We start from the raw sequence: 26,636 nt of genomic DNA, 5'->3' as shown, positions 1-26,636 counted from the left end.
TTGAACCGACGTCTTCTAGCATACCGCGTCAGACGCTACACCAACTAAGCCACGGAACGAACCAGCGGACCTCACGAATTTTTCTATGTCCTTGTTGTCGTGTCTTTGTATTTGGTTTTTCAACCATAGTTTTTCGGGATATATAGAGATGTTTTTAACTAATATAAAGATCGGTTAACTGAGGACCCATAAACATATGCATTGAGCTAATAGGAAGTGTTAGCATAGTGTAATAATACAAGTAGGGCAACTCTTACCTGTTCGGCGCACTATTGCCTACACTTCGCTCGGAGCGTAGGGTTGTTACATTATTACTTTAATTGTAACTACAGATTGTAAACATAATTTAAAAAATTAAGGTGTTCATAACAGTATTCTCTTACTATATTGGAATATTTTTGTCGAATGCAATACATATTGGGATTTTTATACCAGGATCGCGGTTTGTTATCTCGATTATGGGAGTATGATTATGAAGTGCTGAACAATTCTGGATCTGAGTTACTTTGTTCACACTACCAAACACATAATAAACGCGTCTATTATTGGATGTCGTTTTTTAAACACGGAGCAAACGCTTCAATTCTATAATGAATTGCACGTGCGACAACACACCCAACGCAACGTGTAACATCGCGAGATTATACGAATGTATGCGTCCATACAATGCGCTGCTACGTTTATTTGTATGAATTTATAGGGTAGACGCTTTTTGTCTTATGATACTATGGTTGTAGTATTGATCACCCGTTCCGTAATGTATATTTTTTTGAAACTTATCGGTAACGGGGTGACGCAGAGTCCTGCCCTCTGACACGAGATTATGTCACGCACCCGATTCAGAAACTACCAGTCACCAGAGTCGAGGTCCCTTAACACTTTCAAGCCTTCATCGCTTCAGCGTCGCCTAACACATCCGACCGGTCGCTGTTTATTTATTTATTTTATGGAAACCAATTTTTTACTTTCGACATTCGGTAGTAAAGAAACAAATATCTGAAGGATCGAGATCCTATAATTCTGGCTTCTGTGATACCACGACTGACTGCTGATTCAATTTTAAAAAGATGTATCTGTAACGAGTACTTTTAATTTACATTGGAATTGTAATAAATGCACCTACGTTTTTAGCACGGTACAAAGGTCAAGCACGCCACTGGAAGGCGATCTGATGATGGTAACTGGTACTATGATGATTATGGATATCGGACGTGTCCCCACGTTCTACATCAGATATTCTGTCAAAACTAGAAAGGGACACTTAAATCCATGCCCAAAGGTAAATAATCTCCTAATTAATTAATTAAATCATAAACAATTGTATAATAATAAAACTTACTAATTTTGCATCCCCACAATCGTACATTTATGAGATTTCCTTTGCGTACGTCATAGTATAAAAAAACAATTTAAGCATGTTATTGAATATGACGATGTTTTACTACCATGACATTCAAATATTTTTTTGTGAAATTACTTATTACTAGAGTATTATACCTAATAACTAATACAATGATCGAACACTAAGAAATATCCCTTCAATCTAGAGTATAGCCCATACTCGAACAAGTGCCTTCAGGGCGCATTTATTCGAGATGAATTTCTTCGCGCTCACCCGCGCGGTCGCCGAGCGGAGTCCGCGTTGCCGCGTCATGGCAAAATGGACATAGTTATGCAAACAAGAACCAACCCACACCTCGAGCGAAATAGAATTATGTATTTAGGTAGAACACCAAACGTGTCCTTTACCCGCTCACAAAAGATCCTGGCAATATACCAAGCCAAAATGAAGAAAATAAAAGTCCTTCAGGGTACCAACCCTAAACAAGTAACTTTTTAATAGCTAACAAGTAACTTTTTAATAGCTAACAAGTAACTATGCTGCTTAACTTCATATAATGTATTTTTTTAAATATGCTAAACGGACCCATGTCACATGTACTGAAGTGCTGTACATCTTTAGCGTTTTCATTACGAAAACTAGCACATGGTTCGCGTTAACTAAATAAAAAGATACATAATGTTTTCTATTTATTGCTAAATAGTTTCCCTATATCATTCTCAATGCTACACATAACTCACGTTGTATGTCTCAAATAACTAACCTATTTATTTCTTCACGCTGTTTTTAATTTTAAATTACACTTTAATGTAATTTAATTTTAAATTAAATGAGCGTCCCGGACACGCGGGCGAGGCTGGCTTGAATTTGGTTTACGCGGCGGCCCGCGCGGCGACCGCGCGGTTGTATTCTTCAGAAGAATTTAAATGTTGTTGCCTAGTAAATAGAATTCAGATTCACCATTAATGTACACGAAGGTGTGGTAACTGGGCAGTAGCCACGCGGCGGCTCAGCATACCGTGCCTTACCCTATCCCAACTGGGCTACGGAACGAACCAGCTTACAACCTTACGATTGTTATGTGTTTGTTGCAGATCTTTGTTTTTGATTTTTAACGACTTCTTTACTGTAGCGCCTTTTCTGAAAGCAGCTCAGTTGAAAGTGTGTCAGCCACGGCATGCTTAAGGCACTGATTTGAATTTGATCCCCCCGAATCGAAGGATTATTTCTTAGTGTTCGACCTTTGTATTTATTACTCGTTATGATTTGAAGATAGTTCACGGAAGGTGATCGTCAGTCGTTAATCGCCACATCTAAAATAGCACCTGTCTAACTTGGAAAATAGTCTAACATTTATCATGGAGCATCATATCTACTATATAAAGCAACATGTGATCATACGACAAGAGTGCTTTTATCACATGAAAACAATAAAAATAATAATATATTACTATTTTTATGACATTCGTGTGATAAATGCACATTTATTTTTATTCTTTACAATATTTATTACAAATATCATCGATCGAGACTACCTGCATGAGCTAAACGGTTCACTACCACGGATTTAAGTAAATAATATATTTATTATACGGCTTGATGACAAAAAGCCGTGGTAGTGACCCGTTTAGCACTTGCAGGTAGTCTCGATCGAGGTGTGATATTTAAAATAAATATTGGAAATGATATAACTTTTTTATTTAAAAAAACCTACCTAAAAAATTTGGGGAATTATATCTATTTGCCTAGTTTTATTGAAATCGGTTACAGGAAAGTGCACGAAACTGGACTCTATGACTCTTCACCAGTGACTTTCATATTCTTGAAAATATTTTTGACATCTTCATTCATGAGCCCTTACTATTTTAACGCTTGTTAACGCCCATTTACCCTTGCTATCTATTTTAATATATCCTTGTTATTTTTATGAAGTAATACGAGAGAAAGCAGCCTATACTTAACATAATAATATATAACTTAAGATTTATTAATGTATTTATTTGAATGTATCAGAGCGAATGGGGCTGGTTTCACTGCGTCGAAGGTTGGCAATGGGGGAAGCTAGGTGTAGATGTGGGTGCAGCACTGACTCTACACCATGAAGGGCTGGTCAATATGTACGATGGTCTTATTGGCATGAATGCCTTCTCCATGCAACTGAGGAACAAGCATATGGCCAATTACTTTGTTGTTCTTGACAGGTAAGTAAGATTGATTTTTAAAATAATATGTTGCTCTGTCTTAGATGACCAAAAAGGCGTGAGGTATCAATGCTGTAGGTGAAGGGTTAATTACCATATAAGGGGCGACATAGACGCAGCCTGTAAGGTCTGCTGACACGATCTGTAATAGCGATGCCCGACTTTGAATGTTACTAATACTACTCATATTCATATTCATTTCTTCATTGCATTACATGGGTAACATAAAAGTTCTTAAAATAATATAAAGTACAGCCATGTAACCCTGCACGGCACTGCAATTTGTTTGACTTAAAATAAATTTCATCATTCAAATGGGCAAATCATTCGCCTAAGTCGAATCCGAGCACAATCATTCGACTCGAGTATTAATCTCGGAATATGATATCCTTATCTCCGTCACATTTACGATATTTACCATATGTCAGAGAGGGCTAGGCAGAAATGCTCTATGGAATATATGTTTTGATAATACTGATTAGTAGACTGCCTTGCGACTAAATTTTTTGCCCCGGATTTTTTCAAGATTCGGTAAATCAGGTAGACTATATTTATCAAAACTTTGCGAAGATTTGCTGCAACCACCAGTTTTTTAGAATATTCAAGAAAAATCCGACAAAAAATGATTATACTCTACCTACCTATCCCAAATAACGTCAATTTTTAATGTACTTAAGTAATCCCGAATCCCGAAAAATCCGAAACCAACATAATATGTAGTCGCAAGGCAGTCTCCACTTTCTGTCCTTGTTTATCGTAGTTTAGTTCGTAGTTAGGTAAATAAACTCTACATATTCCGATTACTGTTGATTAGTAATGAATGTTCATTCAGATCATTCGATACATACCCAAAATTAGTAGGTTACCAAGTTGTCATTCGAATGACAGTATTAGTAATTACTAACGAGTCGAATATGGTAACCTATCACAAACTCGAATTTTTTTCCGAAATAACGTTTGTTCGAATTTTCATTACACCGAAAACCGAATTATAACGAAACCGGATAGATACATTTCAGGATATGTTGGATGTTTATCGCAAAGAGACGATTAGGTTCGGTTAGGTTAAGTTAGGTTTAAAATAAAACGGGGTATCTATAAGCAGATTCCCACGGATTAACAAAAAAAGGTTTAAAAAAACATTTTCCTCTCAAAGTTACTTTCGAGGTTATGAAAATTCGAGCAAACGTTATTTCTGGAAAGTGTCATTTCGGACTAACCGTCGTAACCGTCGAATATAGCAATTACACCGTAACACAGTTGATAGATGATCTATATTTGCATTAATAATTATAATTATATCTTTTTATTATTATATCGTATCTCAAATTTTCAAATTACTGTTATACGTATCCATAGGTGTACGGCTTAAAGCAATTATTCCTAATCTTCTCCAACCTTTGGAAGTACGTAGTAATTATTTCAATATCCGACGATATAATGGCCTGGAGTCCGTCTTTTTAAGATGGATCAAAATGACAATTCATTGCGCAAAATTATTCCCCGCTCACAAGTAGCTAGTGATTGCAGTCGATAAATATTCTATCGATTGTAGACTGAATGTTAAGTTTAATGATAATGATAACGCACACACTCATAGCCCTGCACTAGGGAAACCCTGTACCGCGGATATCATAGACACACACCTAAACAACCACATGTTGCACCCAAACTCACGAGAGAAATAAATGTAGGCCATACAAATATTTCGGAATCGAACCCAAGATCTCTGCGTGGCAGTCCAGCATGGTAACCGTTCAGCCACGGAGGCAGTTGAATTGAGTTGAAATGTTGGTGACGAATATGCAATAAATAGCCGCACTTGTGTCATTTGCATCATCATCGGGCCTTTATTCGTCCAACTGCTGAGCACAGGTTCATTTGAATTGTCAATTTTCTTAAGTTCTTACATACATACACAATATTTAGAACTATGTCTATTGAAAACACATTTTAGTTTTTCATTTTAATTCAATATGGATAATCAAATCCGACAGTTCTTGTTAAAAATGTATATAAATAAAAATTGTTTGCTATATAGTCCAACGGTCAAAATAAGAGTAAAGAAAGCAATAACGCAATTATTATTAAAATATCGTAACATTCACATTTCAGACATTATTGGCAAAATTGTCAATCTATCGATAAAACTGTCGACAGCCACTGCACTGTCCTGCTAAGCCGAAAAGCGCTATCTCCGAGATACACCCTTTTCTTTTTTTTATACCATTCAATAGCTATAATAATTTCGCATCTAATGGTATTATAGAAATAGCGCTATCTAACTTAAAGCGTTAAAAAAACCACTAAGAAGTATTTTTGTATCTCAATTTTTCCTTAAATTGTTAATAGATTTGGCGGCTTTCTTTATAATCAAAGTAGCGATATCTCACAAAATCGGTATAATTTACGGATAATTTAGGTATGTCAATAAATCTATTAGTCCAAAATACGTATAAATAAGTTTTAACATCTTCAAAAAGATTTCTTTTTCAAGGCGCGAAAATACAATTTTACAAATAGTCGTTTTTCTCTAAACTTACTCCGATTGAGATAGCGCTTTTGGGCTTATCAGGGCAGTACGTGACTATTCAACATTTTATGAGATCTAACAATCCTGCAAAAATCTTCAAAAAAGACAGACTATACAATAAAACCCATTTTCCTATATTACAGGCACTCAGTGCTAGAATTCATATATGATGCTTACATGGGCAGATTACCGTACGCATACCTGGACGGTAGATTTGAAAATACGCAGTGGCGGTCTCCGATGGTAAAATTTCCATATTGGATCAGGGAACAGTGGACTCAAGCGAAACAGTGGTGGAGATATTATCCTATTAACTATTATTCTGTATGGCGATAGGCTATTGAATTCAATACAGTGTGCAAAAGATAGTGCATTTAATGAACGTTAATTAATCTTTTTGCACATTAAATGATTAAAGCAATTTTGATTTGAGGTTAGTGGTTTTTTTATAACATACATATACATCATAAAATTAACACTTTAATTAAATATTAAACACTATACATAATACTAATATATTAAATATTAAAGATATCAGCACAAACCATAGCATAGAAACCAGGAGCTTTCTTGTAAATTCTCTCAATAAAATAAAAAAATAAAGCGCTCTGTAAACGATCAGTTTTACTCGTACAATTTACTATTCATACATTTAAAATTCATAAAATTAAAGATCAAACGTCATCAAGTGACACGTCGTGCGCCTGGTGGTAAGCGACACGTCTGTCCATATCAAATGCAATGCCACTCAGAGTTTTAAATCGCAAAGATCTGAGAAGCACTGCCACTGCTGCTGCAGGGTGACGACACTTATGTCTATAAGTTGACAAGTCTCATGTGCCTATAACTTAATAAATATATTTGTTGCAATATCGCAAATACATCTCGAACTAAAAACCGTATGAATAGTTCCCAAGGTACAGTTTCAAGAGTTAATTAAGGAATCCTTTGGTTCAATCAGGAATCCTAACCGTGTCTTCAAACTGATTCCGATTTCGTCCCAACCTACCACTAACACTATTAATGGGAATATTTTTTTTATGGTTTAGTAACCGTTATTTCATGTTTACTATAACTTTCAACCTGTATGTTTTTATGTAGCAAAGAACTTATATAGGATTTTTTAAACGATAAAATAATAAAATTGCGAGGAAACAAGCTAAGAAATGACCGAGTTTATACCGAGTGCATATATTGTACAGAATTATTTATCGTCGGGAATAGTGCAAATCCGCGTATGTAGTAGATGTTGGTAAAAGGCGCGTATCTGCACCAAACCAAATTTTACAGGAGAAGGGTTTAACGTTATTATTTTGTTATTTCAATAGCTCCGACTTTCTTTTTTACACAGAAAGCATCAACTTATGTCGTCCACAGACTGATAACAATAGATCCCTGTAAATCACGCTAATTTGGTTCCCACGACATTTACGCGGCATTAATTTGGCCACTAAGTTACCGAAATGGATTCTCATAATCCAATGCTAGTTACGCGTATTTGCACTATTTCCGACGTTATGTACTCCAGAGTATGTCAGGTCTTCGGAAAAAAACTACATACAGAATTACCAAACCACATGTTTTACTCAGTTTACCTGGAGCAATCGTAAGAATGGGCGTTGTTTGAAATTTTGAAAGCGATAACACAATATTTTTCAAACATCTGAACGAATTTGAAACTAATAAACGACTTGATCGTTTATTAGTTTCACCACCATGCTATGTCGTTTCATTTGCACACTACTCACTACTGCTTTGGTAAGTGCACTTGATTATTAATACAAAATAATTGTAGATATTTTTAAAATCATTACATTTAATTAACGTACGTACCAAAGAAAATGTTATTAGATATTACGACCAGCTGTAATCCGCGGATGCGTATGCGTCAGATATGTAGCAATGAATCATCGTTTTAACCAAAGAAATAGACGTCTATTGAGAAGTATCAATTTCAGCTAATAACGGTATCTAACAGTGACATTTTTTTAAATACAAGACAAATTAAACGTAGATTATGGGATGGTCTTCTGACCAGATGAAGTGACGATCTACGAAAGGCTGCTTACTGGAAACAGATGGACGCGGCAAGCTGAGGACCGGGCAAAATGGCGCACATTGAGAGAGGCCCATGTCTGTTGATGATTTTGATGAACCAACAGTTAAAATTTAATAACCTATTAAGTTTCGAATATTTTCTTGTTCTTAACGTTACCTCATTTCTTCTTCTTACAAAGACAACTTATACATATACAAGTAGAACATAAGCAATTCCTCGGTTAGTGTACTACTTTATCATTAATCTATAATATAAATTTCTAGATTTCAGAAAAAATAATCGTCAATGGTCAAATACGTGAACGACCAAAAAGGAATCTCGACGAAAATTTCAACATATTACTAAATCTTTACAAAGTAAAACCAATGAAATATTCAAATGTATTCAAAACTTTCTCTGATAGTATGCTGCTGCCGAATAGAAGTGACCGCAACGTCCTGACTTTCAATTCGAAGGAATACATATATACGGACAAAAGCGAAAATAACAACACAGCACTTAAATACCTAGAAGAACAAATTCACGTGTCCCGCAACCCAGTTACAACAAGAAATCTGGAAACGATAGAACCACCTAACTACAAAACACCGTTAAAATTTGAAACCAAATTCCCATATAGATTATTCATGGATTTGGTAAGCAGTACTGAGGCGAAAAACATAGAGGAAGAACAGAATATACAAACCAAAAAAAAAACTGAAGACAAGAGTTATAGGAGTAATGTTAAAACATATTTTGTCCCAGACACAACATACAACAGAAATAATAATGATAACGAATTCTTTGATGGTCAGTGGGAAGCACATTTAGAAAACGGGAAACAAAAACATTACAATAGTAATAAAAACGAGAAACAAAATAAATTCAATATTACTACAACAATACCTGTGAATTTCACAGTTTCAACAGATAAACAAGATTTACATTTTTATGACGATCCTATTAACAGAATAGAAGAAATAAGTAAAGACGATGACAGTGTCTTAGTGATTCGATAAGATATTTATTATACCGTTTTTAAGAAAGAATAAATGGTATTAAACTTTCACGTTAGCAAGACTCAGAGAACTTTTTTTTTTACTCACCTTCGACGCTATTGCTACAAAATGTTTACATGAAGTCTTATCTGCTATCATTAAATATATATTTACTTCTTTAATCTACTAATGATTTCAATTGCATTTCATTTTATAACAGGACAGTGAAAAGTTTTTTCCCACAACTAAGACAGGAACTAAAGAACGTAAGTTTCGTTTCGGGACGTTGTGACTACCCAAAGATCATTAGGACATTAAGAACCATTAAGACAGGTGCTACCTAAATAAATTAACAAATTCTTGGGTGAAGTAGGTCAGGTATGGAGCTCAGGAAGCCCATCGCTAGCCCATTACCTAAGGGGACTTTGACCAACAGATATACTGAGGTTAGCATTATTTGCCCCAGTTCCATTGATCATTGAACCCCTATAAGGAAAACAAAACAATATTGAACATTTCAAACTTATTCCATATTTTTTATTTACAGTAGAATAAATAAATAAATTAATCAGAGGTCCGTCTTAATAATCATAAAGCTGTCGAAGAGTTCAAACTTGGCCTGAGTAAGCGATGTCATGTGCATCTTCGTAAGACCTGGCCTGGTAGGGGCCATGAGCATCCCAGGCTGCGGCGTGATGGTCTACATGGTGTTCCACATGGTGCTGAGGATAGTGGATGACTTCATAATTCACCACCTTGGGTTTCGTGAACTTAAAGATTACCATAGCACCTGAGAAAGACAATAAAGTAAGTAACCATATATCGAATTTGTCTCGCATAGAGGGATGAAACAATTTTATTTATTTTTGAAGGGATAAACCTTATCTTAGTACTTAAGTATTTCCACTAGTTAATTAACTTCATTATTATGTACTTCATTGAAAATTGTTGCTTTACTTAACATTTAATGATTTTTTTCTTAAAAGTTGAATGATGCATAATATATATACTGTTACAGTTCTTAAGATTGCTTTTTGTTATGTTACAAGTTATTTTCATGTTCGGCCATCGGTTAAGCTTTAAAAACTGTCACTTTAATAAGAGCTACAATTATTAGAAAAGCTTTTTAACAGATTATTAATCTTTAGATTACAAGTAAGCAACCAAAAGGTTAAATATTCTCGACCAAATCACGTACTCAATTTGTATAATACTCATCATAGTTATTATCTTACCTGATAGAACAAGGGAAATAAGACCGAGGGTCAGAGCCTTCCAGGTCTTGAGCGCGATGAGAGCGAGGGCTAAAGGAACCAAAACCGAAGCCTTGAACTTCAAACCCAAGAGAAAAGGCAGCAATACTTTCTTGATGAAACCATGCTCTGAAAATATAATATAGCTCAAATTATACATTTTTGTATAAAGTGAATAGTGAAACAGATCGACATTTCATTAATTTTTTTTGTCAATAACTTAAAGTATTCAGGTCTTAGTAAACTTTTAAATGTTAAAACAAACAAACATACTACTCTTTATCCTCAAAGGCTTAGGAAGTTTGATTTTCTTCTTTCTGCCTTCGAACTCCTCAACTTCCTCTTCACCATCCAAAGGCATATCTAACTCCGAAGGCAAATCCGTAAGCAAAGACCTCGGCACATATTCCGAAGCTGCACTGTTCGTCAGCTCTTCAGGAACTTTCACTTTGATAGAATGCGTCTGCAGGAATCCATCCACTTTATCGAAGATCGTGTAAACTGGATCCTTTGCCAATCTTGGGTTCACATTATCATCTTCCAAAGTAGCGGTTCTCACAACAGATAAGTTATCAGTGATTTTGATCTCGTCATCGTTCGCCACAAGTGAAATCCACTGCAGGGCTCTGGGCTTCACACATTCCACAGAATACTGACTCAAGCATTCGTTGTAAATGTTCTTTACTAGTTTAGATGCTGAGTAATGTGCACTTGAAAGGGCTACTAATGATAATAACACTATTACTTTGGCCATATTGAATTGACACTTTGTTTTCACCATGTTCCGGACGGCTGTCTATCTGCCGTCTTGTTCACTGACAAAATGTATGGCAGGAAAGACCAGGGCTTCGTTTATATACGAGCATTAATACGTGATGTGGTCCCCGATGCGCTGAGCGGCTACAGACGCATATGTTAGATGCCTGCGGTACATTTTAATAGGGAGAGGCGACAGTGTATTGGAAAACTGTCACTTTGTTGCTTAGCAGGACGTGCGTGTCCCTTTAAGTAAGTGATGATATTGGATTATGTTGCGAAGCTCCCAGAGAGAAAGGAACAACAAAATTTCTTTGTATCATATCACTATGAACATTGAGAGCATATTGGCTTGTGCAAACTTGTGCTAGTTTCTAGGGATTTGAATTAATTATTTTTTCATAAGAATAAAAACTTAAAAGACGGTTTGTTAAAAAAAAATCTTCCGAAGCATATTCTCGAAAGTGTTATACACGCTTTGGAAATGAAACTATATTTCGGATCTAAATCACGTATGTATGGTCGCTCAGCCGTGATCATGGGAGCTGTAAAGGGCCCGAAATGGTTTATTTGAAAAAAGAATTATATGCGGTTTACAAACAATCGCGAAAACCTAAGAACTCGTTATTTACGCTGTTGTAAATTTCCTTTTTCTTGTTACTTTTATATCCTGCAATCCCTTCGAGAGCTTCAAGACGGAAAAGAACGGACTTCTAAACAACCACAACATTTATTTTATTAAATTATATTGTATCTAGTAATTACAGAAAGAACGACATCCGAAGACATTAAATGCAACGAGCGATTTATTTTATAATGCCAGGTTCTCTTGTGCGAGCATCCTATTGCTGAAAGTTTGTTTGTACAACGATACGGCTTGACTTACATTATTCGAAGAAACTGAAATTTAGGCCCTTACCATTACAAGACAGATTAATGGTACCTACGTAACGGAAAACGTAATATACCTATTATATAATATACTATTTAAAATCATACCCTTAGTGTAATAAGGCCACATCTGCAAAATTACAACTTTTCGGGGGATATGCTTAAAGATTATACCGACGAAATTAGTCGGTAACTTTTAAGCTTAAATGCTAACTTTGTTCCATGTAGTTGATTTTATTTTGTGACTTTTATCTGTTAAAGGCACTTGACGAATGATCACATGTGACTCCAAGGGCATGAAATTTCCTATCTTTATAATAGTAACTAATCTACAATTTCAAAAACTGTCCAAACCCAAATTCAAAGACAATTAACCCAAAAATCGATAAAAGAAAGTGACACCAACAAAAATAAAGTCGGCTACTCGCATTCCTTACGTAACAAAGGACGCATTTCCTTGACTCCTACATTCTAGTCACGGAGGGTGAAAGACGTGCAAAACGGATGTGATGTCCCGTGTCTTGGGTACTTAATATGGCCCTCTACTGTCATCCGGAATGATAATTCTGTATGGACGTTAAGAGGGCCGTTGTAAGGAAGGTTTTCGATTCACCTTTTTGAGTATACTTACACTTTTATTAGAGCCTCGTGTGCTTGTATAATAAGGTAGGTAGGATAAGGTCCAGTCGGAAACAAGGCCCATTATTCAAAACTATTAATTATTATTATTACAAAAGAGGTCCTTGAAAAGGTCAAAAAGGCAATAGGACCTTAATAGCACTTTATCAAATTCTATATCAAAAATGTGTATTTTGAGCGAAGTGTTTTTTGTTTCTTAGTTAATTCTCTATCAGATATTACCTAAGATTTCCCACCTATACAGTTGCAATGGTCTTCAGGAGGCGATTGGTAGTGAAACCGAAACTTTATGTGGCACGGTCATAAAACTGTCTACGCTGATGTGCATCAGAGAACAGGGATGAGGCACTGCAGAAACCTCAGGGGGTTGTGATACGGCACGCGCAAAGTATTCAGGGAATGCTGCTAACAAATCCACTAAAAATCAGCGTCATAGCCCTTGCAGTGTGACGACACCAAGCTGATCAGATGACGGATTCCGTAACAGCACAGCACGCACACTTTGTGGCTTATCACTTAATTATTTATTGTTACAGTTATTTCCTTCTCGTTTTGCCAATTGTTATTTCTTTTATTTTTGTTTTTTTTTTATTTCATGTTACAACTATGTATTGTAATTGTTAAATGTATGTGTGGGTAAAGGTATTTCTATAGCTCGCCCACAGACCGCCAGCACCTACAGCGGTATGCAGGCGAGAGACCATGTTTCCTCTCACGGATAGTGCGCTCTGCTCGCGTTCCATGTGCACATCATCCTTGAGACCGTTGGTAGCATAGTGGCCGAAGGCTTAATTTGCAATACTGCGGAATTAATTTTTAGTAAATTGTGAGTACTAGATACGAGCCAAAAAATTTGTGGCTATTCCCGCAGCTACCGTATCATAATATTTAGCTAGTATGTACTATGTACGTAAGCAATTGAGATACGTTCATTGTGCTATGCGCTATTTGTAATATTATGTGTACCCGAGTACGGCTCTGTAACTAAGCAGATTTAAACAGCTGATAAAATGGAACACAGACGTAGCATGAAATTAAGTAATGAGTTAGGTTGCTTAATAAAAATTTAAGAAAATATCGCTGAAGAGAACGCACTAGGTATATTCTTGCTTAGTATGAAATTGCCGTTCGGTATAGAAGAATTACTAATGAAAACAAAGGTTTATTTAAAAACTAACGCAAAGACCCGACGAGAGGCACTGTCATCACCCGTCACCTTGAGACATAAACTTGACCAGTCTCATGTGCCTGTAGTTACAACAGCACCTTTAGTGCCCAGTTACACGACGCGAAAGTTTTCGCGAGGCCGCCGCGCGGCGACCGGCCAGTTACCACGCTTTCACGTACATTAATGGCGAATCTGAATTCTATTTACTAGGCAACAACATTTCAATTCCTCTGAATAAAACAACCGCGCGGCCTCCGCGTAGACCTGGCTTGTCTTTACAAGCCAGCCTCGCCCGCGCGCCCGAGATGTTCATTTAAGTTAAAACGTAAAAGCTAAGTAGATAGAACCTGCCTTACCATGACAGTTAGATGCACGCGGTCGCTGCGCGGCAGCAACGCAGTAAGCGAGAACAATGAAATTCGTGTCAAATAAATGCGCCCTTACCACAGACCACATATTCGGTGGCCCTTACCCTTCAAAATGTAACGCAGTAATGCTTACATTACAGCTTGGCGGCAGAAGGGTCACTAAATTCTTCCAATATCTTCTTGCAAAATTCTCAACTCGTCCAAGACATGGTGAACTATACCTAGATACCCTATGTAAGTAATTCATGCTCATCATCGAGAAGTACTTGGACAAGTCGATTAACGTTAGTCCAGGAGTGCCGGAACAAATATTCGATTAGTGTCCGTGTAGTGTGCCCGCAAGTATTTAGGACGATTTCGCTAAGTGCGCTGACTGAATAATGAATGGATATCTATGGATGAACGATTACTGGCGTTATCCTCTCGATTAAAATGTTCAATAGGCCTTATTTGTGTGGCCGAGAGTTTTGAGAACCAAATGAAGGCCTCATCATTTATTGTAAAATAGGAAAAGGAAGAAAGGTAAATTTAAGGCGTAAAGACCCAAAAAGGCCTGTATTTTCTACAAATTTTATTATTTACAAGCAGTCAGATTACATGATTTCCAATGGTATAACCGGTCAGAATTTTACATGAAATCGAGCACGCTCGCTTCGGAAATTTAGTAGAGAGTGGCGACGGAAAGAGTGACGAGGACAAGGAATTAAAGAACGATTCGAAATTTCAATATAGGTGGCCAAGAATCAGAGGGAATCAAAGGAATCAAAGGATGATAAAAAGGTGGGATGACGATGAAGGAGGTTGCATCGTCACGTTGCAATCATGAAATATACATATACTTGAAAACACAGTAGCAAACAAGAAGTTTCTGTATGTGCTAGGTATTAGCAATGAGAATGGATGAAAAAGATTAGACTTAGAGTATGCAAAAGTCGCAGTAGAGCTCCTAGTGAACGAGTTCGTCCAGGGAAGTAGGTACTGCCACTTTACCTTTTTTATATAACATCACGTGACGGGACGAATAAGTCGTGCGCCTGATGGTATTCCACACACTTGTCCATAATAGTTACAGTGCCAATCAGGGCTTTATATTTCAAAGATCTGACGGGCACTACTACTGCCCCGTCACCCTGAGGCATAAGTTGACAAGTTCCATGTGCTTGTAATTTCACCAGCACCTATTTCTGCCGCGAAGCTGTAAATGTGAGTATTATTGCGTTCCGGTTTTGAAGCGCAAGGTGATGATGAAACTACAGGCACGTGGGACTTGTCAACTTCATGTCTCAGGGTGACGGACGCAGCGGCAGTGCCCCTGAAGCCTTTGGGATTTAAAGCTCTGAGTGACACTGCAGCTAGCTTATAAGTAGGCGTGTTGTTTACTACCAGAAGCACGAATTCGTCCCATCACTTCTTTTTTTTTAAATGAAATGATTTGCTTGGCCACTACCTAACCCTGGATCAAAGATAGGATCTACGATGGAACGAGCTTGCCCAGAAGATGCCCATTCAGTCGCACTTTAAAAATACCCGGGTCGTATGAATTCAGAAATACAGACGCTGGCAGGGAATTCCATTCCCGGGCTGTGCGCATAACAAAAGATGATGAAAAGCTAAGCGCTTACAATAGTACAACTGAAGGGAATATCGACCAAGTAAGGATGATATCCCGCCGTACGTCTGGATATCCAATGGTAAAAGGGGGCGGGCAGGATGAGCTGATGGAGCTCATGGGCACACACACCGAAACATATTCTATAAAAAAAGGACCGCCTTGGTATCATAAAAAGGAAGTAGTGCGCCTGTCTCACGCCAGTATCGTAGAAGGCGAAAATCTCTTGGCTTGATAACCGCTGCTGATTCGAGGACAATGGGGCTTCCTTAGTTCCCCTACTTTATTTTGGGTGATAATGTGCTCTCTATATAGATACATTCACTTATGTCGCGCTATCTTCCCGACATCATCCACCCATCTGTTATCCATATCATGTAATATGTATGTACTTAGTTACATGCAAATGGTCCAACTGCTAAACAATGTGGGCTTCTTGCCAATATTTGTTTTTATAAACTCCTGACGCAAACAGAGTTTATCTGCCTCCATGGCCGAACGGTTACCATGCCGGACTGCTACACAGAGGTCCCAGGTTCAATTCGAAATATTTGTATGGCCTACATTTATTTCTCTTGTGACTTTGGGCAAAATTTGTGGTTGTCTATGTGTGTGTCAATGGCACCCGCGACACAGTTTCTCTAGTGCGGAGCTATATTGAGTGTGTGCGTTAAAAAAAACATTCCTGCTACATTACCTGATTTTGAAGCAGGAATTATTTTTCCTCTCTCAATGTTGGTAATGCAATTGGATGCTTATGTACGCATAACAAGGTGAAAAGTAATACCACACTCAAAACCTTTATTTAAGTAGGGGATAGGGGGGCAAGATGGGACACTTAACGTTTGAAGCTCAATAAAACTGACAATGATGTTTCTATATAAACTTATTTATTTTAATAATCACCTTTATGAATCAGTCTTCAATAGTTAAGCCTTTTTGGGTACATTTGTAACTTAATTAACACGTAAAAAATCGTAAACCAGAAAAAGTAACATCACCCCATCTTGCGCCGTCTGTGGGGTAAGATGGGGTACCCTTAAAGGCCAAGATGGGGTGTAAAACAACGACTATAATTTAATAATTAGTTAATAGTCAGTAACCTGACAAAACTCGCATGTGAACGTAGCCTCTTCATCTTCTATTTTCTTCTATGTCTCACTGTTGTAAACGGGTCTTTCTCATTTCCCTCCTTGTTGCGTGTGTATGTAAACTTGAACTACATAAATGAAGTGTAGGAAGTTCGATTTCTATTGTTTTGTTTTTAAATAACATTCTGAGATAACTAAGTAACTTGCATTCAAGAAACGACAGCGCCACAAAGTTACCTGAACAGTCGAGTCATCCATTATAGATAAGGTAATGTTAAATCAAATGCTTAACCATGAATTTTAACAGCCGCAAATGTAAATTGGTGTTGAATTTTCTGAATGGAGAGCAGTCAATGAAAGTGTAGAACGGTGTCAGGTAGATCATTAAGGTGCGATGGCTATGGTGCTCAAATAGTAACAAAACGCACACGAGCTCATGGCCCAGATTAACCGAGTGACCGTGACACCCCTAGGGCTGGCATCATAAGCATAATATGGAAAACACCATCCATATTTGTCTACAGATATACTGTAGACAAAAAAATAAAAGGAATAAAAGTAAATTAGCTGTTCCTGACAGTCGTCCTCATAAGGTCTCAAATTCATTTAAGGGGCAATACGCTTCTGCATTAAAATTCATGTTGATATTCAAAATTTACCATTTACGGGGTTTAAAACTATGATAAGACAAAACTTTATACTAAAGGAAATTTTACAGCTTCTGCGTACTTGGATGACAAAAATTCGTGGTAGTGACCCGTTAACTCTTGCAGATAGTCTCGAATTAAGATGTTTAAATGAAATATTGTACCTAATGATAGGTAGGTAGCTATATTTACAAAGAGCAATCCCTAGAGTTTTTTGGTCAGGGGAATCTGCCTCACGAATGAGCAGTAGAGTTTAATCAGCATGGCGATTTCAAGTGTAATTTGCTTACTTATGAAATAAAGATCATTTGACTTTGACTTTTACTTCCATTGTTTACTTCCTTAATTTTTTTTTCCAACCTCTAAGGCTCAACTCACACTGGTGCAGAGACGAAGCGTCGTCCTGTTTTTCAACTACATCGCGCGTCATCGCGCGGCGACTCTCGCATTAATATTCATCATTTCATTTTTTTTTTTTTTCATTTTAATGCACACACTCATAGCCCCGCACTACGGAAACCCAGTATCGCGGCTGCCATGGACACTTAAATAGGTAGACAATCACAAATTACCTACACCCAAACTCAGGAGATAAATAAATGTGGCCATACAAATATTTCTCCCCGCCCGGGAATCGAACCGGGGACCTCTACATGGCAGTCCAGCATGGTAACCGTTCAACCACGAAGGCAGATTCATTCAGAAGCACAGCAGATAGAGCAATAACAACGATCGTTAAAAATCGTGAAAATCCATAGACAAGTTAAATAAGCGTAAAAATGAAGCGTAAGCGTAAGAATGATTCTATTCTAGTATTAATTAATAATAAATTGAACTTAATAAAAATTCATTCAATAAAATAATTTGTAAAACTTAATGCAGTAAATTGGAATGTTTTCTTTGTAAAATTAAAAATAAGGTATCTAATTAACAACTATTGTAACTATAGTAAAAAAATAGGGTGGTTTGCATCAATATTAGACATAACTGGTTGAAGACTGTACCACCTCAGTCAACCGTGACCATGGGACCTGTAGAGGGCCCGAAACGTCGGTTTGTTTGAAAAAACAAATATACGCGATTTAAATCCGGAAAAATAGTTTCATTTCCTATGTGTAACAATCGCGAAAACCTAAGAACTCGATATTATTTTAGTTCTTCGACGAATTAAAATTATTTAATAAACACAATTTGTTATCATTGTCAATTTAATGCAACAATAATAAGAATAGAATATACCAGCGAATTTATATTATATAATTAAGTAAGTACGACAAATCGCGTAGTCGAACTTATCATTATCTTTTTTTTTATCGAAAAATTAAGTTATGTGCACCACAGTCCATCGTAAAACTCGAATTTCAGAACCTTTTCCACGCTAGCGTGTAAAAAACGCTTTCGCGCGCAGTATTCTAATGAGAAAGCAAACCTTTCCGAGCTAGTGAGATGAAAAAAATTATATATTTTAAAGTACGCTATATACATAATACAGGTATTTTTTACAAATGCGATAGCATTCCCTGGACAGCGTCAAAACCTTCCAATTCAATTCCTTCCGAGTCCCCTACCGCTTCCCCATGCATTCTTCAGCGCCCACTGAGGGGCGGTAGGGACTACTTTGGGAAACTATGTTCTTAATTTAATAATATACTTTGATTCTTTTAAAGGTTTTAGTTTACTCCAGCTCCGGTAGAATGCTGACGCTGACAAAATAAAGAGATTCCCTTTTCACCATAAAAGGACAATGCTTTTCACTATTTAGGTACATAACCCTGAAAATGTATCACTAGTCATAATTATTACTGTAACAATCTCGTACTACCGTAACTTTCTGTATTACGTGATTTCTGTCCGTTATCCGAAGGTTACTTGGAATAATGATACTACAAATATTTATTCAATCATCATCAACCCATTATGGATCCCACTGCCGTGCACGGGTCTATAGTCTGTCTTTTTCGAAGACGAAGCAAAATGACATTTGAAGGGTTGCCAGTTTTCATAAAATTTTAAATAGTTATGTAGTTATTGTCGATAGTTATTTAAATAGATTATGAAAGAAGATAAAATTTTACCAAAAATAACTAAATTGTGAACGTTACGATGATTACTAATTACGTTATTGCCTTCTTTTTTATTTAGACAGTTGGCCTACTAGTATCAATTTTTATTCACATATATTTTAACAAGACTAGCAGAATTTGATTAATGAATTAAAATGAAAAACTTTAAAATATGTCTCCTCTTTGTATTTTTCATAAACAGTTCTGAATACTGTGTATGTATGTATGAGCTTACAAAAATTGACAATTCAAATGAACTTATGCTCAGTCATTGGATGAATAATGGGTTGAAGATGATTCAAATGAAACACGTTCGGCAATTTATTCCATAAGCGTGAACAATATTTAGTCGATAATCAATAGAATATTTACCGACTGCAATCACTAGCTGCTCGCAAGCGGGCAACACTTTTGCGCAATGAACTGTCATTTTATTTCGTTTTCAAAAAAGACAAATTATACTATTGGCTTGTGCCTGCTCGGTCTTTAGAGGGAACGATCCCAATTAGTTCGTTCGGATAAATAAACTAATTCTGTCTTTTAGTTCAAGTGGGATCTGGGAATAGGAACCGTTTCGGCCTTTGATGGATACGGAATAAAATTATCCGTACGAACGATTTGTACATTTAAATAGGAATGTTTTATTGTTTTCCCTCTTTACTATTTTATTAGTACGAGGGGACGTCCAAAAGTCCGCGGAATGGAGGGGTTGTAAATAATATAAAACAATAAGGCTATTTTTCCTTTTCAATATAATTACCTTTGAGCTCAATACATTTTTTAGATCTCGAAATTAGCTTTTCTATGCCATCGAAAAAATATTTTTTCTCTGTGCTCTCAAAATGAGCTAAAATTGCTGCCTTAACCTCTTCATCGCCGCGAAATTTTTTCCCACGTAATTCTTTTTTTAAATTTGGGAATAAATATTAATCGCTGGGGGCTAGGTCCGGGCTGTAAGGTGGGTGGGTCAGCGATTGAAAGCCACACTTGTGTAGAGCAGCCATCGCAACATTGCTCTTGTGAACCGGTGCGTCGTTGTCTTGCAAAAGCAACACACCCTTTGTCCATTTTCCCCGCCTTTTTTCTTTGACAGCTTCCTTCAGTCTCTCTAATATTCTTGCGCAATATTCTCCCGTTATATTGACCCCCTTTTCTTTGTAGTCAACCAATAAAATTCTTTCACAATCTCAAAAAACCGTAGCCATGATTTTTCCAGCCGATTCCGACACCTTAAACTTCTTAGGGGGTGGTGTACCCTTTTTATGCCATACAAAACTGGGGTAGGTTCTGCGCCACACAGCTCCAAGAAGTGCTTTGATGCATCGATTCTTTGTTGCTTTTGAGGCGGCGTGAGCATTCTCGGCACCCATCTTGCACTGACTTTCGTCATGCCAAGATGATCGTGTAGGATCCTCAAAATGGTAGTATCTGATACTCCTACTAATGCAGACAGCTGTTTCTTCTTCAGACGGGCATCTTCCAATATAAATTTTTCGATTTTTTCAACATTGTCTGATGTGGTGGCCTCAACTGGCCGTCCTGGGCGAGGATCGCCTTCAATTGATTCTCTGCCATGTTTGAAAAGACCGTGCCACTTGTAAATCATTGTTTTACCAGGGCACTGATCCCCATAAACAGTTTCCATCTCATTCATAATAGTTTGAGGAGGTTTTCCTTGCTTGGTAAGGAATTTGATGACAGCACGAAACTCGATTTGCTCCATATTTGCAGTTTTCTTCCGGATTTAGTTGTTTGTAGGGCGATATCTCGTAAACTAATGAAGTTAAAAGGGTGAAGCTTGATATATATACCCCTAATGAGTATCTGATTAGTACCACATCAAGCAAGCGTAATTAGCGGGCTCCCGCCCCCTCCATTCCGCGGACTTTTGGACCTCCCTTCGTATTTCGATGACACGAGCTGGCAAAGGTTCAGTCGTGCATCTCACTCGAACTTGTACTAAAGGCCTTGATAGTCCATTCGCTTCATCTCGCCTCGCGTCTGTGAACCGAAAGAACTAAAAAGACAGGTGAACTAATAAGATCTCCTCGCATCTGTGGCTCCGCAATAAGGGTCCCATTCCGACTGAACTAAAAAGACCGTGCATAAGGAACTAGTTCGTTTCGGTCAGTGTCATAGTTCTTTTCTTAGTTGATGAACTACTCAAGCCTAGATTATACTTATTCCGCCACCCTGGCCCGGTACGGGTTGGGGACATAACATGGTTGTTAACCTTCTTCGACAGCCGGTTTCATCATTATACTTTCCTTCACTGTTACAGATATCGCAATTACAAAACACTTACAAATGTACGTAACTCATAGTCATAGGTATATAACTGCCACAGGGATTCGAACCATTGACCGCTCATTTGGGAAGCAACAGTTATCCCGCGGCACTTCTTGGCGTGTCGACTCTGACGTTTATATTTGTGAGAACCAGTACTTAGCGACTGAGACAGCATCATCAGTGGCGTTGTGCAGGTCCTCGAGCGTGTAGATGTAGGGACATGCAGATAAGAACAAAAAACTGCAATACCACACATTATAACAAATATTACTTATTATAGATAAACTTATTCAATAAATAAGTGCAATAAAGTACACTCGTAGTTTGATTTGATATGACAACTTTATTAAAACATGATATTCTATATCCAAATACACCAATTAATGAGTAGAGAATAATATGATGTATGTACATGTTTCATACGTGCGGCGCAATATAAGTTTCCGAAATTAATAAGAAAAAAATGCTTTAAATGGTCAGAAATAAATTTATTGTTTCTCAAAATATTCTCCATTAGCGTTAATGCTCTTTTCCATGCGAATGAACCAATTTTGAAAACATTTATGCCACTCCTGCGTGACAATCTCTGAAACATATTTTTCTCTCTTCGACTCATATGACCGCGTAAGAAATTAAGAACCAGTAATTTTTGGAAATAAATAAAAGTCACAAGGTGCAGGTCGGAACAGTACCTTCAAAAATTCATTTGTCTGTCTGACCGTGTGAGAACTGGCATTATCGTGGTGCAAGATGATACGAACGGCGTTTACAGTTATTTTTACGGAGTTTGTCAATAACTTCCGGCAAACAAATGGTCATGTACTAATCACTATTCACGATACAACGATTCTCCAAAGCAATAGTAGCCACGTGTCCAGTTTTATTAAAAAAAGAAGCAATCATCCGCTAAGAGGCACTTTGTACGCGCGCCACTTTGGTTGGTTTCGGCTCATCTCGAAAGACCCATACGCTCGATTGCTGCTGTTTTGGGATCGTAAATATAAATCCATGTTTCGTCACCAGTTACTATGTCCCACACCAAATTTGACACCCCTTCGTTGAATCTGGTACGCATGACATTGCACCAAGTGACACGATCCGTTTTTTGAGCCAAAGTCAAATTTCGTGGGATCCACCGAGAGCACAGCTTTTTCACACCCAAATGTTTGTGTAGTATTGATTGTATTTGACTCATGCCTATGCCTAAAAATGCCCGAATCTCATGGTATATCACATGCCTGTCTGTTTTGATCATACGGCGGACAGCATCGATGTTTTTGTTGTTCACAGCAGTGGACGGGCGACCATCACGAAATTCGTACTCCGCTGAGCTGTTAAATTACACTTAAAGTCATAGCAAAACATACTACGAAAATTTTCACGAGGTAAATCCATGGTGATGTAGACAACCGATTTCTAAAATGACGCCGCAATGTAAAAACAAGTGACAGTCAGATGGAACAAACTGTATTCTACAGCCAAAGTTCCAATTTCAAATGTTGTAATTACTTTTTAAATATTGTTTGTGTAAGTGGCCAGTTCCGGAAACTCACAGTGCGCCCTATGTAGATATTAAGACTGGTTATTAAAATTACCCATAAACTCACACTGAATTAATTATCCATTAGCTTGTACACAGATCTGGCAAATGCACCTGTTTGTGAAAAGCTTGCAAGCTGCACACATGTATTCTGTTGTGCAATCTGTTCACATGCCGCTGTACAAATAGTAAACAAGGTACCATGTTAATAATCATAATAATAATAACCTCTAAATGCTGTACAACTTGCTATATACTTATTTTACATGGTTGCAACACTGAAATTTGTGGTAAAGGTACCTCACAAATGTAACATTAGCGATAAGTTACATTAAGGGCCCAAAATAATGGCACCAATGTAGATGTTATATCAAATAAGTCAACAGTCAGTAAAAAAGATTACAAAAAAAATGTATTTACAATTTTGCAACACAGTGAATGTACAAACCTCCTTGTCAAACTCTACACTACATTACATCATACATGTTGAAGCAAGTGCAGCAGTATACCTGTATTTTTATTGAACTAGCCTTATAATTCACAACAGCATTACATTCTTATTAATAATGTAGTTCTGATCAACGTTTAATATCACGATCAAACACTGAAAAGACTCGGCAAGGCTGTGAGCACTTCCAAGTAAATTCACATTAAATCAGTTTTGCAATTCACAAGCCTTGCCCACTTAACTAGGAAATATCCTCATGCTGTCAGGATGGATCATCATCAGAATCCAAATCCGAGGAATCATCAGACGAATCACTGCTTGAATCTGTTGAATCACTTTCATCATCACTCTCATCAAAATATGGGCCATTTGGTTTTCTTAACCCTGGGAGTAATGACATAGAGGCCATTTTTACAGCCATTTCGTTCTCCATTATTTCTGCTTCCTCTTGCTGGACCATCTCAGCAGCTGCTTCTAATTCGTCCAACTCTAAATCTAAATCTCTCTTTGTAATTTCCATATTTGCAATATTATTATACAATTGGTCCAATTCCTCACTCCTGCATTTTTGTAGAAATACTAAATAATCTTTTATGTATAATTGATTTAAGATGTAACGGGCGTCATTACTAGTATTAAACATTTGGTGAATGTCAATAACGCATTTGATTACAAATTTCTTCCCTTTCCGGAACAAAGAGACTAGATCTTCCTTCACTTTATTGCAAAGTTCAAAATTTCTAAATATTGGATATATTAAAGCTCTTCGGTAACAAGCTAGAAGCGTTTGTTTCACATCTTTAAAAACGCAGAACCAACTAAGTGTTGACGACAGTTTGTTTATTGTCCAGCTGGATTCAACCGTACTCTCATTCAATGTTGTTCTTTTATCATAACAATAACCATACAAAATGTCAACAAGACCAAGCAATACTTGTGTGTGTTCACTTTTACTTAGAATATAATGTTTATTTGGCAATTCTTTTAACAAACAGACTTCCTCATCAGTGAAGTCAACATCCTTGTTAAAATCTGGGCTGTCCCAGTTAGGCTTAGATGTTAAATAAGGAGATATGAGCTCGTCGTCGTAAAAATCAGCTAAATAATGATCTGTTGAAAATTTATGATCTTCATGCTCAATTCGTAATTTATTTCTTTCATTTACTGCAACCTTCTCTGGGACTCTGAGTTCAAAGATCTGTGGGAACTCACTGCCAATGTCCTGAAACTCATTGGAGATTTTATTTGCAAAGCCATAAGAAAATTTGTTGCAGCTTTCGTCATTATCACCGTCCTTGCCATCATCACCTACAGTAATGCCATCCTCTTCTAACATTTCTACTAAATTTGGATTAACATCAGGAATGTCCCGCGGTGCTAAAAGACTGGTTATCATATCCAAATTATGGAAATGTTCTCCAGGAATCTCTTTGTCAAAGGTTAAGTTAAAGTCACCGGTATCACACGTATAGGACCCTTTAGACTTGTCATTCTCGACTATTCTTCCAGGGAGGCGCAGCCGCAGGAAATATGGACTAGACACAAAAAGAAAATTTTCACCATCTATATCGATTTCGGTCTCACCAACATTGGTGTATGGTGCATGTACAGTGATGCAGACATGGTTCTCATCTTGACTCAATTTGAATCGCGGAGTCAGCATTTTTAATATATGACTATAGCTGACACGTTACATAACACAAATCAAGACTTCCATAACACAAATTATTCAGAAAATGACTTGAAATACGGGACGAAACATAATGATCGATTCTTTACACTGGGTCTACTGCGCTTATTTCTTTTAATTTTTAATGCATTTCATTAATGGTACAAAATAAACGCTATACACATTGATTCTTTTTTACATTTAACGTAGTCTTCTGATTTCAAAAAAAACGAGGTGTCACTAATTGCGCTTTTTTGCAGATAACCAGTTCAATATGCACTGAAAAAAAGTAGCAGTTGGATTGACTCGGGATTCCTTAGAACGGGCCGATACGGGTATTTTAGTTCGAGATTCGTATAATTTCGCATTTTAATCTTCGATTAAGGCACAATAGCACTATCCTATTCCACTTTAAACTAGATTTCACAAAATAATTTAAAGTCAAAATAAAAACGACACTTTTCCCTCCAAAAGGTCCAGAGCGAATCAAAATACTAGAAAACAAAATGCATATTTTTCTACCTTCTGAGGAGAAAAAAATGTGTTTTGACTTACAAATAAAGTTTTCCGAGTTAGTTTTCTCACAAATTAATTTTTAATAATAATTATTTTTTTAAGTATTAATACGTTTTTTATGTTTCTTAATCCGTTGCTGCTTGTTTAAGTTGATGGCTATAGCCACCCAATGCTCAACAAATAAATAATAATACTACGTTTTGAGTTTTGTAGCTGCATTTGAATACGTGTCTCTGCTCTTAGCGTAGTAAAAACTATTAAAAGATAAATTACCCCCATGCCAAGAACTTGAAAGAAATGTTGAAAATAGTCAGGAGCTTCCTGTTTAAAAATAACTTACTTGTTTCCACAAACATTATTGTTGTCATAGATAGAAGACTGCGTGGGCCGGCAACCGGGTAAATTCAATGTAGGCGTTTTACTTTCACTTTGTGATCTTTGTACGAGAATGAGGATTTAGTTGAATATTATTTTAATTGAAACTGGTACAAAACCGCTATCTAATAAAAAATCTTGCAATAGATCGGTCTAAACAAATAACTGCGTTTTGCAAATGCAAAAGTTTGCAATATAATGT

The 26,636-nt window shown here is 36.9% G+C and overlaps 4 protein-coding genes across 4 annotated transcripts; 1 reads left to right on the top strand and 3 right to left on the bottom strand.

The window, feature by feature from the left end:
• Window positions 1-7,791: 7,791 nt before the first annotated feature.
• Window positions 7,792-9,217, top strand: LOC113232561. Its single transcript, XM_026467331.1, has 2 exons — window positions 7,792-7,834; window positions 8,399-9,217. The coding sequence occupies exons 1-2, from the start codon at window positions 7,793-7,795 to the stop codon at window positions 9,131-9,133; spliced, it is 777 nt and encodes a 258-aa protein (XP_026323116.1). The 5' UTR covers window position 7,792; the 3' UTR covers window positions 9,134-9,217.
• Window positions 9,218-9,479: 262 nt separating this feature from the next.
• On the bottom strand, window positions 9,480-11,150 carry LOC113232517. Its single transcript, XM_026467270.1, has 3 exons — window positions 10,639-11,150; window positions 10,348-10,494; window positions 9,480-9,902 (listed from the first exon to the last, which is right to left on the bottom strand). Exons 1-3 carry the CDS (start codon window positions 11,144-11,146, stop codon window positions 9,721-9,723), a joined length of 837 nt encoding a protein of 278 aa, XP_026323055.1. The 5' UTR covers window positions 11,147-11,150; the 3' UTR covers window positions 9,480-9,720.
• Window positions 11,151-20,523: 9,373 nt separating this feature from the next.
• LOC113232606 (protein GVQW3-like) lies at window positions 20,524-21,320 on the bottom strand. Its single transcript, XM_026467375.1, has 2 exons — window positions 20,853-21,320; window positions 20,524-20,745 (listed from the first exon to the last, which is right to left on the bottom strand). The coding sequence occupies exons 1-2, from the start codon at window positions 21,318-21,320 to the stop codon at window positions 20,524-20,526; spliced, it is 690 nt and encodes a 229-aa protein (XP_026323160.1).
• A 2,036-nt stretch (window positions 21,321-23,356) lies between these two features.
• LOC113232372 (protein SHQ1 homolog) lies at window positions 23,357-25,656 on the bottom strand. Its single transcript, XM_026467061.1, has one exon. It carries the CDS (start codon window positions 25,535-25,537, stop codon window positions 24,137-24,139), a length of 1,401 nt encoding a protein of 466 aa, XP_026322846.1. The 5' UTR covers window positions 25,538-25,656; the 3' UTR covers window positions 23,357-24,136.
• Window positions 25,657-26,636: the final 980 nt, after the last annotated feature.

Source organism: Hyposmocoma kahamanoa, unplaced genomic scaffold (assembly GCF_003589595.1).
Source record: "Hyposmocoma kahamanoa isolate Upper Pololo Valley unplaced genomic scaffold, ASM358959v1 76, whole genome shotgun sequence".
In the NCBI taxonomy this organism is placed as follows: Eukaryota; Metazoa; Arthropoda; class Insecta; order Lepidoptera; family Cosmopterigidae; genus Hyposmocoma; species Hyposmocoma kahamanoa.
The sequence above is the reverse complement of the archived record's forward strand: the minus strand, read 5'-3'. Positions and strand labels throughout refer to the sequence as shown.